At 36.8% G+C, this 23,214-nt stretch overlaps 1 protein-coding gene across 3 annotated transcripts in view; it reads left to right on the forward strand.

Moving 5' to 3' along the window:
• The window catches only part of PTPRD (protein tyrosine phosphatase receptor type D), a 1,191,315-nt gene that overhangs the window by 1,066,604 nt on the left and 101,497 nt on the right, over window positions 1-23,214 (forward strand). For all 3 annotated transcript variants that reach the window (XM_063649531.1, XM_063649529.1, XM_063649530.1), the window contains 2 exons: window positions 2,107-2,148; window positions 2,657-2,754. In XM_063649531.1, coding sequence (XP_063505601.1) covers window positions 2,107-2,148; window positions 2,657-2,754 — 140 coding nt within the window. The remainder of the gene's footprint in view (window positions 1-2,106; window positions 2,149-2,656; window positions 2,755-23,214) is intronic.

Here is a 23,214-nt window from a genome sequence, read left to right on the forward strand (position 1 = left end):
TATGAAGTAGAGAATGGCTCTTGAATTTATCTAGTTCTACACTCTTATTTTAACAGTTACAGAAATCAAGGCGCTTAACAAATGGCGATTTGTCCCTATTAGTAGAGGCCAAAACCAGAAGTATGACCTATGTCCAGTATTCTAAGCCAGGGTTCTTTCTCCTGTACCATTGGATTCACACAGATTCTCCTCCCTTTTCTGTGAAACATCCATCTGCCATTTTTACTTGTCCTAGAAATTGAGTGCAATATGGTATCCAATGATAAGTTTTATGTAGTGATTCTTTAATGCTATGATATCTTGCATGTGATACATATATGTATATATATTCTGATGTGGAATATAATGAATCAGTGTAGGTCTGCTTGAATTTTTCTTTAATAAGCTTCCAATATAATACTTCCAGACCACGTGCCAGTGCATGCCACAAGTAAATATGTTGATCACATCTTTGGTTATTATTATGGTCTTCTACTGCTGTTATACTAATACTTTTCCCATCTCCAACTGGCTTTACTTTTTGCAGCTTTGAGCAGTAATTCAGTCCCCTACGCCTCCCTGATTGGCTCTGTGTCCTCCCTCTCTAGCCAAACCACCACTCAGTCCATATATGATAATAACTCTCTCCCACGATTCGCTCGAAAAGGTCTAAACATCTTTGTCTCTATTATTTTCTCTGTGAAAGCACTGTAATGATGTCCACATCAGTCCATTTCCATTTCCAGATAAGCCTAAAGTTACCTATGCCTTTACATTTCCATTCTTTTCGTTGGGGGTGCCTCATCTGGATAAGATCACGTAATTATCAGATCACTGTCACCCTCTCACTCCCTCCATAGAATGTAAATTATTTCAGTTCTACCATTAATACAGAAAAGTTTCAGAAAGGGTTCCAAAATTTGGTTCCAAAGGCATTATTATATCACCAATAAAGAATTTCTACTTGCAAGCAATTCAGTTTTATTGGCTCTCCACTAAAATTTTAGCTGACTGGAAGCAGACCTTCATAGCCATAAAAACTAAACCACCACAATTCACAACACTTGCTAAAGTGGTAGTCTTCAAAAAGCAGGGTAACTTTTTACTTCACTTACCAGAACCATTGATAATTTGGCATTTGAGATAAAGGAACTTACTGGGTGACTTTTAACAACGGTATAATTCCTAAAATGCTCTTAAAGTAGTCACATGTCATGTTGACTCAATGGCCATCATTCTGTAGCCTTCCTCCAAAGAGCCACAGTGACAGCAGAACATCAACACATGGCTTCCAGTTTGAGCTCCTCCCTCATTCTTTTCCTGCTTCAGTGGCTTCCCTGGGGACATGCTAGTTCAGGTTTTTCTAGCCAGCTGGAATTTGTATCTGTAAGATAAGAGTCAGCAATGCTCTTTCATGATACTTCTGTAAAATTAATAGGAAAGAAATAAAAGACAAATCATATGAAAAGTGAGAAAACATCAGAAAGACACAGGAGTCACCAAAATTAATAGTGGATTATTTTTCACGGAATCTATGAAATTAATACATCTTCCGCTGGCTGAATGAACTAGAATGTGTCACCCCATCTCTGCTTCCTTCTTTCTTCACCCTGTTTCCCTCCTGTCTTTTCACCATTTGCTCACTTCCCTGAATCCATTTCTCATTAGTGGACAAAGATGTTTACACCTGAAGTAGATTGTAGGTTTGCTGGGGGTTGAATAATGGGGACCTGGGGCAAAATATCACAGAGTTGTTAGTGTGGCCATTTATAAATGTCCAGGAGAAGGCTGCAACCCCAACCTCTACAATCTGCTACTAGTGGAAACATTTTTGAAGCTCAGTTTGGTGTCTGATTGTGCTGTCAGTGATTATCGTCAATGAGTCGTGGTGCATGTCATTCTTTGTGTCTATGTTTGCATGTGAATGTCAGTCACCTACAGGTTTGTGAAATATTAGCAATCTTAATGTAGTAGTCACATTGTACTAGCCACAATGTATAGTGAATTCTGCGAAAACTTGCAGCATTTTGATTAGTCCTTTTAAAAAATATATCAGGCTTTCCATTTCATTTTTTTTTGAAGAATTTGTTCTATTTTATTTTATTTACACCATCATTTCCTTTGCAGGTTCAGATGATTCCGGTTACCCTGGTAACCTTCATTCTTCAAGTTAGTTTTCCTTAATTATGCATAAGTCATTTTATGTTTACTATCAAGCTACTACTCTTTCCCTTTTAGGCCTTTCTCAGTATCTGTTTTCTTAGTTCACTTTACACCATTTAATTCCACACAATTTCCATTTCACACAGTGCAGGAGAAGGAGTTTGAAATGGCATAAAAGTCATTACTCAAAGCAGAAGTTGACATCAAGCCTGACTGTCAGTTTTCTCCACTAGCTAACCTCATTGATTCATAGCACAATAACGCTTTCTTTTACACTAGGAGTGTTAGTTTGGAGATTATGCTTGGTGACTTTTCATTTGGCTACAAAATTCATCTTCCCAGAGCATGTCCTGCTTTGAGTAACCAAACTATTTGCCTGCTTCCTCACCTAAAACATCTTTACTACTCACATATTTTCAGGCCATTTCTAACTATAGTATTCTCTATATTTTGGAATAGTTAGCATCGTTTTCATTTGTTTTCAAATGTGTTTCTTCTTTCCTTTTTTCAATAGGTATGGCTAGCCATCCTCCAATACCCATCTTGGAACTTGCAGACCACATTGAAAGATTGAAAGCAAATGACAACTTGAAGTTTTCCCAGGAATATGAGGTAATTCACTGTGTTTATTCTTTACAGTAATTTCAAGAGTTGCTCTTCTCTTTTTTTGACCATATTCTTGAAAATTGACTTCATCAGTGCTTTTCCCTTTAAATATGACTCAAATGTGATATAAAAATGTATAATGAATCGTCAACTTGAAAGTGTCTGCACAAGCAATATAGTAATTACAATTTTAAAAAGTTAATTTTACATTTGTTCAATATTACTTGCTGAGATTATGAATTTTCTGTTTTTTTATTTTATTTTTAATTGGCAATAATTATATATTTACATATTATGCATTATTATTAATTATAGTCACCATTCTGTGTAATAGATCGCTAAAGCTTATTCCTGCCATCTACCTAAAACTGATCAACATCGCCCCTTTCTCCAGCCATACGTTGGTAATCACCATTCTATTATCTACTCCTATGAGTTTGACTTCTTTAGATTTCACATGTAGATGAGATCATGCAGTATTTGTCTTCTGGTTTTTCAGTTCCTAGAATATACTAAATTGATAAGCTTTCCAGCATACCAAACAGGTGCCAAATACACTGATTTGTGATAAGAATCCTCATCTAAAAAGAAAGATTACGAAGATTAAGTACATTTCTCAAGACTCTTGGTTTTATAAGCCATGAAAACTCTGAAATTATTGAGTACATGTATATTATCTTATCCTTCAATCTAAATTAATGCTAGAGCTAATATTAAGATAGAAATGTATTTTCAGAGAGTTGCTTGTTTTTGAAGCAATGGTGCACTGAATGCTATCTTAAAATTCCGGAATCCTTAAAGATTCTTTGTGAATTCTTGATGAAGGTAAATTAAAAGCCTGTGTGTATGTACGTGCGCACGCGTGCACTCGTGTGTGTGTGTGTATTTGGATATTGTGGTATATATCAATCAAAAAGTTATAAAACTGGGTATTTCTGGTATTCTCCAGCAACAAGGACCCTTAATAAAGCCAATTAATGAATTGTTGATAACCAGACCATAATTGTTTTTTCTAGAGCAGTTTTAACATAAGATTAAAATGTGCAACTAAAATGTTGTAGTTATACCAAATAATAAAAGGTTATTGGGTACCTGGGCATCCCAATTTTCACCGTCGGGGTTTCTATTGATTTACTTACTGGGAGTCGTTAACACATCCTGTTACCTCTTGGTATCTGTTGTATCAGCCTTAATTGGGGCAGTTGCACTGGACCTACCAGCGCTAACATTCTACCCTATCACATTCTGTAGTAACCTCTAAGAGGACCCCCAACCTCAAGTGGCTTAGAGGGGTCACAAAAATAAGAAGAAGCTCCATGTAAGAGAACCTGGGGCAATGAGGCCTGTGGCATGGCCTTCCCAAAATATTCAAATATTCAAATGTTCATTATTTTAAGTTACTATGCTGGAAAACCAGAACATATCTGTAGTCTCATTCACGTCTACCCTCAAGAGCCAGACCGCGTTTTATTCAATTTGCATACTGCAGCATCTTTTTCATATATTTGATAGGATGCAAAGATTTTGTTTGTTTCCTTGCCTCTTGGTGAAGTTATATTTTCCTTTATTCTGCTCCAAGCATTCAGGAAAACATTTTCAGTGCTAGGAAAATTCACACCGGATTGCACGTTATCTTCTTTTCTCAAATGGTCGCAGCTTATTTCTTTCCTGCTCTTCCTCTTGATCAGAATAGCTCCTTTAAAATTATGCAGTATCCTTTAAAACACTTTCTATAGTTTCTAATTTAGGGCTTAAGGCTCTAGAGTGAGTTTAGAGAAAATAAGGCAAATCATAAATAGCACCTGGGACAACATAAAAAACCTTAGTTATGTCAGTTTTTATGAACCAGAAATCTTTCATCACTCCAACCTACTTTTTATTGTTATATGAGTCTTATTATTTTGCCATGTGGTATTTTTTCATAGCCCTGCTTTAATTATTTATTTTTGACTATAAGTTATATAATGGGTTACAAATTATGGAAATATGATAGCTCGACCTGTTAATAAGCCGTTAATTCACTCTCCACCAATATAACTTTAAACCATGGGCAATAATATAGTCATGCATCACTTGATGACAGGGATACTTTTAGAGAAATGTGTTCTTGGGTGATTTTGTCATTGTGTAAACATCGTGGAGTATAGAAACCTAGATAGTATAGTCTATTATGCACTTAAGCTATATGGTATAGCCCATTGCTCCTAGGCTACAATCCTGTACAGCAAGTTACTATACCCAACTATTTGTGTGTTTAAACAAAGAAAAGGTAAGGTAAAAAATACTGTAAAAAAGATTTTTAGGCCGGGCGCAGTGGCTCACGTGTGTAATCCCAGCATTTTGGAGGCCAAGGCAGGTGGATCACCTGAGTTCAGGAGTTCGGGATCCGCCTGGTCAACACGGTGAAACCCCGTCTCTACTAAAAATACAAAATTAGCCAGGTGTGGTGGCGAGTGCCTGTAATCCCAGCCACTTGGAAGGCTGAGGCAGGAAAATCGCTTGAACCGGGAGGCAGAGGTTGCAGTGAGCCAAGGGTGGCACCATTGCACTCCAGCCTGGGCAACAAGAGTGAAACAAACAAACAAACAAACAAATTAAATGGTACCCCTATGTAGGACACTTGGCATGAATGGAGCTTGCAAGACTTTTAGTTGCTCTGGGTGTCAGTGAGAGTAGTGAGTGAATGTGGAGGCCTAGGACATTACTGTATACTACTGTAGACTTTATAAACACTATAAACTTAGGCTATACCAAATTTATTTTAAAACTTTATTTCAATAGTAGATTAACCTTAGCTTACTGTAACTACTTTATAAAAGTTTTAAACTTTTTGAATCTCTTTTGGTATCACTTAGCTAAAACACAAGCACATTGTACAGCTATACAAAAACATTTTTTCTTTATATCCTTATTTTGTAAGTGTTTTTCTATTTAAATTATATTAACTTTTTAGAATTTTTGATTAAAAACTAAGATGCAAAGACATGCATTAATCTAGGCCTACACAGAGTCAGAATCATCAATATCACTGTCTTCTGCCTTCACGTTTTGTCCACTGGAATGTCTTCAGGGTGACAGCCTGGAGCTGTCATCTCCTGTGATGATAATGCCTTCTTCTGGATACCTCTTGAAGGACCTACCTAAGGCTGTTTTAAAGTTCTTTTTATTTTAATAAAAGGAGTGCATTTTAAAATAACAATAAAATGTATACTGTAGTAAACACATAAACTAGTAACATATTCACTTATTAAATATTATGTACTGTACCTAATTGTATGTTTCTGACTTTTATATAACTGGTAGCAGAATAAGTTTAATTACACCAATATCTCTACAACCACAGGAGTAATGCACTGTGCTAGGACGTTATGACAGCTACCACATCCCTAGGTGATGGGAATTTCTTCAGATCTATTATAGTTTTATGGATCAATCTCTTATTTGTGGTTTGTTGCAGACTGAAATGTCATTATGCAGCACATGGCTATAAAACCACCACTCAAGCAATCTCAGTTGCATCCATTGAATACAATAACTGGCCTTTTTTGAATATGGAATTTTCAAGAAATGCTACGTGTAAAGATACTTTAATGATCCTCATTTAGCCATTAGATCAGAAGTGCTCCTTGAAAATAGTTATGAACTGCATGCTGGCAATGCTGCTATGCACAGCTTCCCCAGTAGGCTTAGCTGTGGACATGATAGCCCACATAGACTCTTCACTGATGTTCATGATGATGATCCGTGATTAAAGCTCCCTGGGCATGAATTGACTCTACTGTGCCTTAACAGGCATGAAGGAGATGTTTAAGTGTTGTATTCAACTGTGATAATAGGATTAAGACCTCAACATAAAAATTTAGGCTCAGAGCAACACTTTGTGGGGAAAAATTGTTTATTATCTTCTACATAAATTTGAGTAGATTTTTACCGGCTTTCAGCAAAGAAAATGAAGGAAAGAAAACTCACATTGCTTTCAAACACCTGATTATTTTGGCATAATCACTATGAGTAAATGTTTACTCAGAACTTGTAAGATGCATGAAGCTAATTTTTTTTACTCTGATTCTAAGACTAAAACAGGTTAAAGGCATGAAAGCTGTTTGCACTGATCCTGAGGTCAGAATAGGAGGAAGTAGGTTAAATTGCAGCACAGTATTATTAGATCCTATGAGACACTTCCTGTACTGTGAAGGCCGTTGAACTCCAACACTGAATGTAGTGAAAGTTACAAGAATGGACTTGATAAATTAGTGTAACCCCATCTCTGCAGGTCTTTATAAACACTTTAGATGTCCATTTTCTGAGATGAAACTGAAAAGTCCTGCTGGAATTTAAGTAGTCTCAATTTGAGAATGGCATCTGGAATGCAGGGAATAAAGTCCTCCTTAAAGTTAGTATGGCTGTTAATGTATTAGGCTGGTGAATCTTTAAATCAGAATAATTCGTGTAGACCTTGCGAAACAAAATCTTAGGCTGGCACCCACAGATCATTTGGTTGCCTATTTAAAATTGAAATTCCAAGGAAGAAGTCAAATCCCTGAATAGACCAATGACACGTTTTGAAATTGAGGCAGTATTTAATAGCCTACCAACCAAAAAAAGCCCAGGACCAGACAGATTCACAGCCAAATTCTACCAGAGGTACAAAGAGAAACTGATACCATTCCTCCTGAAACTATTACAAACAATAGAAAAAGAGGGACGCCTCCCTAACTCATTTTATGAGGCCAGCATCATCCCGATACCAAAACCTGGCAGAGACACAATAAAATTGAAATTCCTAGTCCCAACCCCAGAAATGCTGGTTTAATAGGTCAGCTGTGGTATCCACGAATCTGCATTTTAAAAGAGCTCTTCAGGTGACTTTGATGCAGGTGCTCCACAGACTTCAATTTGAGGAATGTCGTTGGTTTAGGGTAATGTATTACAGAACATGAACCTCAGTCTTCATTTCACCATTTTCTGAGATAGCATATAGACTAGTATATTTAAAATTTAATCAGTAGGCATCATCACAGTCATATATGTACAAATCTTATTTAGACTAGATAGATCGTAAGAAACTGCAGCCCCTAGAAATTCTCAAGGAAATACAGAAGAGCGTTTTTGATGTATTATAGGGCCAAGGCTAACAGTAAAGGTACACATTAAGAACTGTCATCTAAAATGGAAGGGCTGTGACAATTTCCTGATATCTTCTCTGGAGCTTTCATCTTTGTGCTTTCTCTGGGGTGGCTTCATTCTTCCCCTTATACAAGCCAGCGTCTTCTTTTTTTCTCACCCACGCAAAGAAAACATGGTCTTTAATCATATTTTCCTTTACATACAGGCCCCATAAAGAGACTAAATTGTTCTTGCCAGTCATGTTTTAAATGCCAGAGAGCAAACTCTGAACTCTATCTAATTGACTGTTTGTTGTGGTGACACACGTTGGGACATAACTGCTAACAGTCCACTCATACAGATCTTAGATGGGGGAGAGCGAAGTTTCTGTGTAAGGAGGCTTGTGAGCTGGGAGGAGGAACCAATAAATATCCACTACAGTACTACAGAAAAGCATTGTGCTCAGTGCTGAGAAAATATAGAAGTTGTAAGAAACCTATACTTCTGGAGTTTATAGTTGTCAAAGACAAATATATACAATCAAACAAGAATTACACCAAGGAGGTAATCTTAAGTGCTATTGGAATGTTATTGGGATTCAGTAAAGGTCATAATGATCTGGATAACTGAGAAAGGTATTGAAGAGAAGATGGCACCCTTAGTGGAACTAGGAAGAGGAGTGAAGTGCATTTTATCAAGGGAAAGGCACATGAGAAATGCATGTTCTGGTAGTCTCATAGTCAGTGTGGACTACAGACCAGCAACATTGGCGTCACCTGGGAACTTGTTAGAAATGTAGAATTTTCGGCACTACCCCAATGCTACTGATTCAGAATCTACATTTTAAAAGATATTGATGATGTCTTTGTGTAATAAATTGTCATCCCAGCTGGGCACAGTGGCTCACACCTGTAATCCCAGCACTTTGGGAGGACGCTGCGGGCATATCACTTGAGTCCAGGAGTTTGAGACCAGCCTAGGCAACATGGTGAAACTGTCTGTACAAAACTACAAAAAAAAAAAATTAGCCTGGCGTGGTGGCATGCACCTGTAGTCCCAGCTACTCAGGAGGCTGAGGTGGGAGGATCACCTGACCCCCAAGGGGTTGAGGCTGCAGTGAGCTGAGATCATGTCACCGCACTCCAGCCTGGGTGACAGAGGGAGACCCTGTCTGAAAAAAAGTAAAAAAAAATAAAAAAATTAATGGGCATCCCAGTGGTCACTATCAAGAAAAGCTATAAAGTTAGAGAAAATGTGAAACTAGTTCCCAATGTGGTCCTCAAGATACAGTTTTCTAATAGAAATACTGTCCCAAATCACATACTCTACTTCAGGTACATTGTAGATTTTATACATTTTGTGGTGTGGGTTGAGATAATAACCCCTTTTTAAATAGTTACAACAACAGCGTTTTTTTCTGAGTTCCTATCAGTTCACTTACAAGTCACATTTTGGACCACAGTCCATCCTGTCATGGTAATTACACAGAGATGAACAGTCATCAGACATCTAGTTTCAAGTTAGTCAGCACTAGCTCTGTTAGTAGTATTACCTTAAAGCTATGTATTAACTTGGAGCAATCTTTCTGTTGCCATTGGAGAGGGGCAAGAAACTCTATGGTTCACAGAAGTGTTCCCTGAAGAAGTCCTCTTTGATCTGTTTTGTTCTCATCACAAAGCCCAGTCCCAACGCCTTTGCTGTCATCTCTGGAGGTGGACTGTCTCCAGTCTTAGTGCTCACATGTCTCCCGCCATTCAGCATCCACATGTGCTGAGTTTCTTCCTGTTCTCATGGCAGCACCCTCACATCTCCTGTCTGTGATGATAATGAGCCTTTTATATGAAATATTTCAGATATCAGAGCCTTGTCTTTCTGTTTTTATAAGAATATGTATTACACCTTTGTAGAGTAAGTTAAAATCTTCCCATCGCTCAGTAAGACAGATAAAGGAAAAACATATTTCCTTGATGAATAATGAAATACATCAAGACAGTGTTGAGACGTATAGAGACATTTAAAAACATTGCTTAGGTCATACTTTTTAATATTTAGAGCTGTCTAAACCGCAGAGATCATGTGGTTTCACTCTCCCATCATAGAGGTAAGGAGCATAAGACTGAGAAAGAAGTGACTTACCCAAGGTCACACGCCTACTGTGTGTGGTAAAACCGGGTCACAAATTCATCTTGTTTCGTTCTTCTTCACTGCACCTTAACTTATCTGATGTAAACACTTAAATGTTTCACACTTTGTTTCTTACTATGCCCTGATGATAGAGTTCAGAAACCTTAGTATCAAACTAGATCAAAATATTTATATTTAAAATTTCTGTGAAAATGTCATAGTTACCAATTTCCATTGTACGACTATTCCTGGGAAAACCCAGTGGTTTTCTATGACATGCTAAGGATGCATTTCTTTTCTCCATAGATAATTTGTTCACTCCTGATGGTAAACATTGTATTTCTCCACAGAGGGGACAAAAATTGTCTGTCATCTAAGCAATGACCACAAAAGAAAACATTTCTATTTTCCCTTGGAAAAGACTCTTGGTATATTTGACCACATGTGCCACAGTGTATTCACAGGCGCAGAACCGTCATTAGTAAAACAATCATCATTATTAGGTTTTGTAAACCTCTGAGCACTTGTAATGCAAAACTACTGTCATATCTGCTTTCTATTAGTTTATAATTTATGTGTAAGCTCATGAGGGGGGACATGTATTCAAGAATCATACAAACAAAAACAAGAAACCAAACACGCATGCATACACACACACACAATTTTTTTTTTTGGCCAACTTCGAATGCACTGGATTTTTTCTTGAAGGTGGTTCGCCCATTTTCTTGAAGGAAGGAAGTGGTGGATGACAGAGATCTGTTTTCATCTTTTATGCAAAGTGGAAGAGTGGAATAGACTCTTCATTTCTAAGGGAAGGCCTCCATTTCTAAGTATTTTTGACATATGAGTCACAAGAGATAAAAGATTGTTTTTAAAAAAGTTGAGAACAAATTATGTTGGTTTGGTAATGGAATGAGAAAAATGAGCGATTTTGTGAAATAAAAAGCAGTAACAATATTTTTGTACCTGGGATGGATGAAGTTGAGGATGATGAATAACTAAATTTACTATTCCAAATCAGAATCTCCTACTACTCTGGGCTTGGAGGTGGGTGTGGGAGAGTCTTTGCCCAATTCCTTACGAACATAGCAGTTTTTCTGCTTCTCAGATTGGGTCCAAACCTCTCTGCCTGCCACTCAGGGCTTTCTACTTGTTGAGCCAGCAGTGGGAATAAATATTATGACATAGTTGCTAAGTATACAGGCCCTTGGCTCAGGTTGCCAGTTTGGCCCCTAGCTCAAACTGTGTGACCTTAAGCAAATAACTGAACCTCTCTGTATTTTAATTTATTCATCTCTATATAAAGAAGCAATCATAGTACTTACTTCATACAATCATTAAAAACAAACACATACATGCTTATCAGGTTTCCTGACACCAGTACTCAGTAGTCTTAGAAACTATTACTTATTTTATCTCATCTAGGTGCCATCAATTTTAAGATACACCATCATTGCATGTACCACTAAGAAATAAAAGATATCACCACTATAATTGCAAGACGCCATCAATTTTAAGATGCACATCAATTTCAGAGATGTTAGAATGTGGAAAAAAAATGTATGTCTTAGAATCAATGAAACCCTACCATTTCCTATCCCAGGTCAAACCCTTAGGGCTTTGCTGATGTCAGTAAAAAAAAAAAATAAGAAGAAGAAGAAGAAGAAGAATAAAAGACTGAAAGAAATGAAAACTTGCTAGTTTAAACCAGTGCAATTAGCACTTGTTATGTTGCCCTTTCTTACCCTCCAGTCATTTGCTGTGATCAAGCCTCTCTGGGTTAGGTGTTTTGGTCAGGTGTCTGGCCTCTCGGTATGCTGTTGGCCACGTGGTAACAAGCTCACCGCTCGGCACACAGCAGGAGATTAACCAAAGTGTGTGTCTGGATCAATTTCTAACTAAATTTACAGTTCACAGAAACTCTTTGTTGTGATCAAAATTGCTAGTACCAACAACAGGAGCAAACAGAACAAAGAGTGTCCTGCTGTAAAGAGCTTCTTTTTCCAGTTGACATCCCCACCTGATCTATCAGCAGTGAAGCGTTATTTTCAGGCTCTTTTCTCTCAGAAAATAGGCTATTACCATCTCTAGACAGTACAGAAGTGATTACATTTTAATGCAGACCCCTCAGATTTAACTCAAAAGTACCTACTGATTAAAGTCCCTGAGCCGCTTTTATAGCAAAGATTGGCCTGCCAGTTGGCCATCTGAGAAGATGCTGTGTTTGTTCTGTAGTTAAGGACCAGTCTCACCAAGTAAAATGAAAAAGTACAGAGTCCCCTCGCAGCGGGCTGCTTTTGGCATCTTATAAACAAATCTAGTAGGACACAAAGACACAGCAGCTCACCTTAGAAGAAACATTGCATCCAAAACAGCCGTATGTCTATGTGCTTATAGTCTTTTATTCTTACTGATCTTCTGTAGTTGTGAAAACTCAAAGTGCAAGTAATTTCTCAAGTTCCAAAGCTTATTTCTACTTAGACTTTTAAAATGTTTGTTCTTTCACCCACATTTAAAAAAAAAAAAAAAAAACCTCAGACATTTTCTTTACTAACATTAAACTTCGTATCTTTCATAGTAGAGCCTTTTGTTTTTTTCTTGTGGGAGTCCTTCCTGTCTTAAGGGACTCTCACATAACTCTCGTTTTCTGTTTCCTAGTCCTTATTCTCATACAATTTCAACTTTCATTTTTTCTCAGTCCTTGTTCTCATACAAGTTCTCTATAACTAATTGGCCCTTGACCATCACTGGACATTGTCCAAAATGTCTTTTCACCTGCTCCCATGTGGAGCCCAAGGCTCTCAGGAAACAATTAATTCTGTTTCTGCTTCCAAAGCAAGCTTTCAGCTTCCAAGAGACCATAGCAAGGACTGAAAAAAGACACTCTTTATTGAGTTGTATTTTTATTTCAAAGTGAAATTGGGATTTTAGCACCGGAATGCTAAGTGTGTACTTAGAGGGATGCCATAATGGATGCTGGGGAGGGCCTTGAAGTCAGGGAAAACAAGGTTCATATTTTGACTGGGCCAATTAGTAGCTACGCTGCTTGATCCTGAGCCAGTTACTTTACCTCTCAGAACCTTGGTTCTCTTATTTAAGATGAGAATATTAGTATCTACCCATGAGACTGTTATGAAGATGAATATATGTTAGGCACCTGGCCCATTGCCCTCTGTGCTTAATAAACAGAAGTGGCTCTTGTTATTGTGAACTTCAATATGCATGACCTATCTGTCAGTCACTTAACATGACTTTTTTTTCTCAAGTGATTTTTATCTTCTATAACATTCTCTTCTCATTCTTCCAAAAAGGAGCTCTATGAAAGCAATTAGGGGAAGGTAAAGGGTGACAAGGATGGAGGGTAATTATGAAGAACTACAGAGTTCTTTTCATATTTTGTACATAATGTCTTTTCTAGAAATTATATCCACATTAAAATATCAAAAAAGGTATTTTCACTGATGAATGGAAACTGTCCTGGTGTCTCTGCTAAATTTTAATGCCCCTAGACACATTATTTAACTCTCCTGGTCTCAGTTTGTTTATAAGAGGAGTAGTTTGAATGCCTTCATCTGTTTAACATTTACTGGAGAACCAAAAATAATCAAGAAATAAGCTGTCCTGAATGAGTCCATAGTCTTCTAGAAGAAACAAAAACAAAAACAAAAAACAAAACAGAAAAAAACAATAATTGTTAAGTTAATCTTGGGAGTGGAACAGTATTGACGAGAGTCTTCCCAGAGTACCCCTGACTTGAAGAGTCACTGAAGTTTGCCAGAAATACAAGCCCCAGGCTGAGGGATCTGTGCATGCAAAGGCAAGGAGATGAGAAGAAGCGTGGCTTGCTCAGGGGATCCCAACATATTCTGTGACTGTCATTGCAGCATCAGGGTCATGCTGCTGAGAGGTGAGGTGTGAAAAGTGATTACACCCTTGAAAGGTCATAACAACATAGGAAGGAGTCTGCAACCAAGTGATTTCAAAAGTGTTCAGAAAAGTCATGGAAATCACTTCCTACGATTCCTCCTGAAACTCCAAGTACCTGAGGGACCAAATGAGTACGTCTATGTTTATGTCACTGCTGGCAACAGCTTTCGGAGAAAATTTTAACAATGCTGCAACAAGAGATTGGAACAAGGCTGCCTAGAGCCTGATGTAACCCAGCATCATAGGGATGACTTTACTTATTTATGTATTTAATTGTGAAATTATAAAATGGTAGTGGCAGTATTATTTGTCATGGTTTTTCTACTGTGGCTAAACAGTTTGTCATTCTTTTTGAAAAAACAATTGTTGGGCACGCCACCATGCTTTGGGAGTATAGATGAAAGTGAAGGATGTAAGCATTAAGACATTACATGAATTTGCAGTTTTGGCTAGGCCTTGGGAAACATTAGTCTTTCCATGGTCACAGATGCAGCAATCAGAGTATTTGGCTTTAGCTTAAAAGTTCATGCATGAAGCATAATCAGAACTTTATTATATATCACTTGCTAAAAAAATTTCCTTAACAGCAGGCATTCATCAGTCCTCTAAACTTCAACCAGTGGCTCACAGAGACCCCTGATTTAATTCATTCTTTCTCTCATGATCCCTCCTCCCTTCACTCATTCTTTTATTCCCCTTCTCTTCCTCTTTTCTTCCTTTTTTCTTCCCAGTCCCCCTTTTTTATTTTTCTTCCAGTTTAACAGAGTATTTTTATATCTTTTTTTAGTATTAAACTGCACATTTTAATATCATAATAGTCTTTCTATAGAGTTTCAGAGTCTAGATGGTGCTTTACAAGGATAATGGTGATAGCAAACATGTGTATAGCACTTACCATGTGCCAGACATTCTTCAGAATGCATTACTGTAAACATTAACTCATTCAGTCCTTCCAGGTAGGTACTGTTAGTCTCCCCATGTTACAGAAGGTATGTTGAACCACATGAAAGTTAAGTAACTTACTCAAGGTCACACAGCTAGTAAATGGCAAAGCTAGGATATGAACCCATGTAGTCTGAGGTCTGGGTAATGTTCTGAACCACCATAAATAGTTGCCTCTGAGAGTTGATTTCCTTTCACCACAGTTTTCACCATGGAAAATTTGTTGTCATTAACTTATCTGTTAAGGTGATCACATAGTAGTCAGGTGACCCCAAGGAAGGATTATTGGCCCGAATTTCTTATTGTTATAATTATATTTTATTTTTGTTTTTCAACATCAGAGACAGTCTTTCAACAACAACAAAATGACTTAGTTTTAAATGATTTGGATAGGAACCTTTATACCCAGCCACCCTCTTCATGCTCTTGTTTAATTTTTATTAAAAATTAGCAAGTTTGAAGATGATGAAAGGATTATAGTTTATATCTGAAAACAAATAGCATTCCATCCTAACCTTGTCAAACAGAAAAATATATTTGATTAGTTGGGCTAGAAATAATTCACCAGATTGATTCTATAACTACCTATATTATAGTGACTGCCTTTGACTTCTGATCTTGATCTAGGTAAATAAAATCGAGGAAAAAAAAAGCAGATGGTTGATGGGATTTAAAGGTGTAAAGACTCAGCCTTAACTCTCACAGGGGATAGTTGGTATTGACTTGTTTCTTGTTTTGACATTGCCAGTTATAGACCAGAGTCTACCTACTTGTCTAACCCTGAAGATTAAAAAAAAGTGAGACCTATACTGGCAAGGTGCCCTTCTCACTACATATCACGAGTCAGATTCCAGTTTCATTTAAATAAGACCAATGAAGAAGGAGAAACTTGCTCACTACAATAAATTATGCTTCATAAGTCTTTTAATATGATATGTAGTAATATTCACCTTTAAGATTCTAAAAACACCTTTTCATATATGCAAAATCCTTTCCTGTTTCTGCAACTTAATTTCATACAAAAGCTGCTAAATGATTTGAAAAGATAGGAGCTGTTACTATACAATCAGAAGATGCTTGCCATATTTCAAGATGGCAGGAGGATACAAAACCACTGCCTACCTACATTTATTTCCATTAGCTTAAGAATTTATTGTTATTATTGTTTTGTTTGCTTTCGCTCCAGCTTTTAGTTCTGTTAAAATGAACAGTATGTCAGGTGGCATATAACTTATTGAGCCGGATTGACGAAGCAGAAGCTCAAACATAATTTAGGTGCTTGGACTGGACGATCTTTTTAGATTCTGTCTTTCTCTCTTGCTGAAATTCTGTTTCTCTGATTATTATGAAACATGATTTAAAGTAAATGTAATAACGTTCAGATTCTGATGCCAGGTTTCCCTTTTTGTTTTCTCAATGCTGTGTTTCCCCTACCCCCATCCCTGCAGGCTTAGGTCGAGCCTCCTCTATTGCTGTTCTATAACTCAGGAGTGCCTATGTGGCTGCAGTGACTGAGAAGCTATAATTAGTATAGTTAATGAACAATGAAATGCTGCCTCCCTTTTTATTAAGAGCAGTTAGGGTGCTGCATAGGGAAGGTAGAAGACTTTACCCCCCACTACCGGTAATTAATTGACCTCCTTGTCATCTGTTGAGACACAAGGAGAATAAAAATTTTCAGTCTAAGTATTAGAGTTGGTGGATGTTGCCGTGCAACTGGGCATTGATTTCCATTTTTGTTCTTTTTCTATTCCTTCTGTATTGATCCTTGTTGTCACAGCTCAAGGAATCATCCTATTATCTTTAAAAAATCCTTCATAAAATTTTAGAGGTTTAAGTTTAAATTCAGTGTCACAAAGTTTCTACTGTGAAGTTATATTTGAGGATTTCTAGAATCTTCTAACCTCGTTCATTGCTGTCATTTTACTGTAGAGAAGACATTTTCAGGGCAGTTAAGTGACGGGGCTGAAGTCTCTGCAAGTTTACATCTAACGTTATGCAATAGATGACATTTTCTAAGTAGACTCCCTAGATAAAAGCAAAATAACAAATACATAAAAATGTTTTCCGAAAAATAAACAACCATCGTATTACCTCTTAAAGTCATGTTAACTTGAAACATTAAGGATGTTTGTCTTTCTATGTGAGAACCCAAATTATAAACAGTACAAGGATTGTGATAAAATAGGGATTTTACTTATGGGAAGAAATAAGGCAGTTTTAGGGAGAAATAAACTTGTGTGATATATTTTATATGTTTTTCTTCATCATTTTATTATTGCAATATAGTTCACATATAAAATTTACCTTTTTTTTTTTTTTTTTTTTTTTTTGAGACAGGGTCTCACTCTTTCACCCAGGCTGGAGTGCAGTGGCACCATCAGGGTTCACGGCAGCCTCTGCCTCCACAGCCTCAGGTGATCCTCCCATCTCAGCCTCCCAAGTAACTGAGATTACAAACACACACTACCCCACTGGCTAACTTTTATTTTTTGTAGAGATGAGGTTTCGCCATGTTGCACAGGTTAGTCTCAAACTACTGGGCTCAGGCTATCCACCTGCCTTGGCCTCCCAAAGTGCTGGGATTACAGGTGTGAGCCATCACGCCTTGGCAAATTCACCATTTAAAAAAAAAGTTCAGTGAATGTACTTTATATTTAAATATTAAGTGGGTATATTATAAAGAATCAAGAAGACCACTGGGCTTTTTTTTCTACCTTTGGTGAATATTTGTGTTTCTTTTGTTTGTATTGATTTTAAACATTTGGTGAAGGGAAACTAAGGGCACTGAGGAGTTGTTTGAAAATGCCATTGTCAATTTGGGCCAAACTCCAGCTTGAGGCTTGAGTACAAGGCCAAGATTAGGGTGATACAGGTGCCTGTCACTGTGTATATGGCAGATTTGATTCACTGTTTGCTGTGTTGAATCCATGGCATTGCAAGGGATTACAGGGTCTTCAGTTTTACTTTTCTGTCTTCTGCTATTATGAAAGCTTCTTCATGGTGTCTCGTTTATCAGGATATTCCTGTGACTAGCATGGTAAAATTTTCTGGAATTAATACATGCATAAGTTGAGAGAAAGAAAGAAAGAGAGAGAGAGAAGAGAAGAGGAGAGAAGACAGAAGAAGAAAGAAAAGAAAAAGAAAAGGAAAGAACGAAGGAAGAGCAAAGAAAGAAGAGAGAGGGAGAGAAGGAAGGAAGGAGAGAAAGAGGGAGGAGCTTGGTTTTCTCTGCATCTCCTGCAAAAGAGAGAAAGAAGGAGGAGCCTAGTTTTCTCTTTGCATCTCCCACTTTCCAAGCATAGTCACATGATTGATATATAGAGAGATATCATTTATCAAGTCATGAATAAACATGCTTCATTAGGTTATAACTCTAACTACTACTGTGCTGCAGCAGAGGTCTTGTGGAGACAGAGGAACAGCAACTTTATGGGTATGGTCCTCTTTCTAGGTGGAGAATTCACCTTTGGTTTTCCTCGGTGGACCTCACTTGGGCAACATATTGCCAGGACAGTGCAGGACATCAAGCTCCCTGACAGTGATTCTGTACACAGATGAGGAAGACATTCTTCTGCCTGAAATAAAACAACAGAGGAATACTGATCACAGAACTCACTTTTCCTATGCTCTCAGTCTTTATTTTCTTTTTTAAAAAAAGAATAATAATAAGAAGAAAAATGATCTGTAGTACTCATGTCTCAAAGCCAACTCTGAGGGCAAAGGGAGCTGTCTTTCCCCAAAGCTAAAAATCTGCCTATAAATTTCATAAAGACTACCAGCTTCAGTATTTATCTCTCCACAGTTGTATTGTAAAAACATTTGCATGAAAAGAACATCTTTGTTTCCTTAAGTCTTCATCTGCTCTTGGTACTCATTTGCTCTTGAAAAGGGATATAATCTTTTTGTTTTTGATCTATAATCATTCCCACAGCAACCAATTGTGATGCCACAGACCAAGGATTATAATTTTCGCTAGAGAATAAACAAATGAACTTTGAAACAAAGCTGCTCATTTCTCCCAAATGGCCCCGAGAACAAGAAGACCAATTCTAAAAATTTTAGCTACAAAAAATTTAAAAATAAATAAAAATAAAAATTTTAGCTACCTAAGAAATAATTTTCAAGAACATGAATGCTCCTTCTTTAAAAGTCTATATAATTTTCCAGCTTTATATTCAGCTCATCTCATAAAACAGATATTTACTAAGCTCTTACAATGTGCCAGGTACTTTGCTAGGCTCTGGAGTACAAAAATAAATGATGCATAAATTTTGCCCTTGAATTCTGAGTCCAAGGGTTCCTTTAGTTTTTTTACCCAAACTTAACCAAAGCCACAATAACTAGAATTTGTCAGGATTTTGGTATGCAGCTATGAGTTTTACTCCACGGTTAATGGGACTGGCATTTTTGTCTACATTTGTTGCATGTACCATGTGAGGGAGGGGTGATGGGATTTCTTCTTTTCCTGACACTCAATACATACAAAGATGTGGAAATTCAGTATGTCAGGGCAGTTAGTGTCTTAGCAACTGTCTAAAATCTGTGTTTCAAAGATCTCCTAATTTTTTTAACAGAAAAATCAATCCTTCAGACTCTTAGATTTTTGGACCCATTGTAGGGAAAACTCATGTTTCTCTTTCTCATATTCTGTTACTTGAATGTATGTGAAATAAGATTAGGGAACAGCATTTGTTCTCTATTATGCTTCCCTGGCAGAACTTCTTAGGGTTTCTCTAAGCTGTGGGAGCAGTTAACAGGCATAGTATTTTGTTTTATAATTTCATCCAAAATTCCCCTAGCTGGATGAAATATATGCCCCCCCGAGAAAGAAATATGAGATGCCAAAGAATCATATAGATATTTTTCTTCTCTTCCCTTATTGTAAATCATTGGTTAAGATGACCTGCTTATATTTTAATATTTATATTGGTAAAAGAGGCTCTATCTTGTAGAGCGTGCCATTTATGTTTGTTACTTTACCCATATTGTTATTTATGAAATTGTTTAGGCTTTTTGTTTTTTGTTTGCTATTTTGTTCGGTTTTCAAAGCATACCCTTGAAATGGAGTAAATAAGACTCACTCTGTGTAAAGACTGAATCTATCACTTAGTATGTTTTCTTAATAAACAATAGGTGTTTTAAATGACCTCAAACATATTGTCTTTTCCAGAATAAAATTCTGTTTACTTTTATTGGATAGCTTGATTAATAACATTGTTTTTCTTTTCTTTTTTTCTTTTTTAATTTTTTGGAGAGTGGGTCATGCTTTGTCGCCCAGACTGGAGTGCAGTGACATGATCTCATCTCAGCTCACTGCGACATTGAACTCCTGGACTCAAACTATCCTTCTGCCTCAGGCTCCCAAGTAGCTGGGACTACAGATGTGCATTACCACCTTTTGTGATGAGTTTTTAAAATATTTTTAGAAACGATGTCTCTCACTATGTTGCTGAGGCCAGTCTCGAACTCCTGCCTCCAGTGATAATACTTTTGATTTTGAATGAAGGAGCCATTTTTACAGGGACGTTATCAGCAGACAGACATGTATAAATCTCCTAGCATGGGTATATTTACTCAAATTTGCCCACTATTGGATCTGAGAAGGTATTTTTATTCTTCTAGTATACTCTAGGCCTTGTTCAGTTTGTACAACTTGAATGGTCCATAGCTTAGCCAATGGGTTATTTTCAGTAATTTTGATAATCAGTATAATTGCTGTAAAGTCTATGAATTTACAGCTATCAGCATTGATAGAACATACTCGAAGAATGCATCAGTCTGTTATCCTCAGGTTTGTAATCCTGGTATATATAAGACTACGTGTAATTCCAAAAGAAATAAGTTTCCCAACCTTGAAAGACTTTCACAGAAATTGAGACAAGAAATGATTTAAATGACCAAAAAAAATGTATTTTACATACATTTTACGTGCACTGGGCTAGCCATTTTCTAGACTACACAGATATATACCAGACAGTATTTCCATTGAGAAACTTACTGTAGAGTTGGGGAAATAAAGAATTGTCAAATGAAAAGATCAGTTATGATAATGAATTCAAACAACTTTACAAGAAGAAATGCTACAAGACTAAACGTAGCTAGTTGCGAAATGGATGCTCCAGTCTGTAACATGTGATAGTGGCACACGGGGAAGCATGTAAGAGAAAGCTCCAGGCAGTAATGAATTGGGAGAGTGGGATTTAAGCTGAACCTTGTTGAAAGGAAGGTAGAATTTAGAAGAAAAAAAAAAAAAAAAGGATAAGAAAGTGCTCCTCAAGCAAGAAATATTCCAGTGCAGAAAAGTCAGAAATGAGACCCTCAGACATGGACAGAGGAAAACAGAGCCAAAGGCTGGAATTTAGAATTATTCACTAGGACTGATTATAGCCAATCCAATATTTATATTGAGTTAGTATGTACCCTGAGGACCACAACATGGCAATTCCTGTAAAGAACATTAAGTCAGTACAGGAAGCAACATAATATAAAATAAGTCAAATGTAGACACAGAGTGAAATAGGCATTCAAAAACAAATCACCCCAAAACATTTAATACTCTTTCAAAGAGAACTAAAGCTAGTTTTTGAAATTTCAGTGTTAGTATACCTATGTATTTGGATTACAGTTACTGTTTCAGCTTTTTCTTTGCACACAAGCTATAATTGTGAGCTTTCTGTTGTATTTTATTTAATGTCTACTGCATCCCCTTAGTATAAATATGCCTCTTTCACTGGCAGCCTACATTTTGATCTTGTAGCTGTCTCTCTCACAATAGTTAGTAGAACACTTGAAAAGGTGATGGTAATACAGGATGACAACTGCTATACTTTTTCTGTGTTCAGACTCAGTAAACTGGTTATGTAGTTAAGCAATGCAGTTCTTTGTTAATGACAGATTTATTGAAGACAAGCTTTCAGAAGCTTTCAGATTCTACTAGAAGTCCTATTAAAGTGCTATCCATTAAACCATTAGAACAGTCATTAAAACTGTTAGTATAGACTTGTTTTTCATGAGTTATTGGTCTCTCACCATTCTTAGTAGTTTCTGCCAGTACAGCTCTACCCTTTGCTGCATTATGGCTATTCAGTTCCAAGGAATGAATGTGCATCAGCTTTCTCTCTTTTCCTGCAAAATTTATGGTGTGTGAGGGTTTTGGGGCAGCACCGTTGGGTGTGTAGAAACAAGGGAGAACTTGAGATGTGTCTTTTTGTTCCCAATTATTAAAGATTGTACTTAACATCCCACTCTTTTGGATTTGATAGGAGTCATATTAGAATCTAACTATATATTATAGAAAGCTGTGGCTTGTCTTTCATTATCAAAAAATTTTGGCAGTAACAACTGTGGGATGAATGCCTCATTAAGCCAAAATTGGCAGAGGTATCTGGTGTTTAATCTATTTTCCTTGCTGTCCACAGTTTTTAAATAAGGAATTATGCTCTATGATAATAAATTTATAATTTATGTATCTATTAGAGTGTAGTAGTTAAGAGCTCTGTTTTCAAAGTCAGGAATCCCTGCATTTACATCCCAGCTCTCCTAATTTATGGACCACCAAGAGTGACTCATGGAAAGTATCTTAACCCCTCTACGTCTCAATTTCTTTATCTGTAATATGGAGATAACAATATCTAAGATACCTCTAAATTTGTTTTAAGAATTACATGAGATTCTGTAAGTAGTGATAATCCACCCCTCATTGTCATCATCATCCTCAAAATCAGAAGTAATTTAACCTGATTATTTCTCACTACCATTCTTTGGTGAGTTTAGAGTAAGACAGTCTAGTCTTGTGTTGGCCCTTCAGTATTCTTTCTTGGTCATAAATCTACACCGAAGTTACCTTCATGGACCCCAAAAGCCAGCTGAAAAGTTTTCTGTGGATTTCACAAAATCCCCTCCAGAATGTTGAGTCCTACAGTCTGCTCCTCCTGCCTCAGACATGACAAGAGGAAGTCACATGTGCAGTTGTGAAAAGTATTCTGCAACTCTCTTTTTTCCCTCTTCCTGGAAAGTAGTTCAATGTTCATAAATGGAAAAATTAAAGAATATGGATAGTAAACATAAGGAAATAAAATAATTGTCATTTATCACAGCTCAGAGATAACTGCTGATAGCATTGGTGTATAACATTCTAGGTTTTTATATGTGTGTGTATTCATGTATGTATGCAGTGCATATGTATACATGTGTATATATTTTAACAAAAGTACTGTTTCATGTTCTTTTCTTTAACAGTAGAAGTTTATCTTTCCATGTCACTAGATGCATAACAATTTTAATAGCTTCATACTTTTTCATATAATCTGCTATTATATTAAGGCTATTTCCAAGCTTTTCAAAGTTATTTTAAATGATTGTATA

The sequence above is a fragment of the Pongo pygmaeus genome, chromosome 13, assembly GCF_028885625.2.
Source record: "Pongo pygmaeus isolate AG05252 chromosome 13, NHGRI_mPonPyg2-v2.0_pri, whole genome shotgun sequence".
Lineage (NCBI taxonomy): Eukaryota > Metazoa > Chordata > Mammalia > Primates > Hominidae > Pongo > Pongo pygmaeus.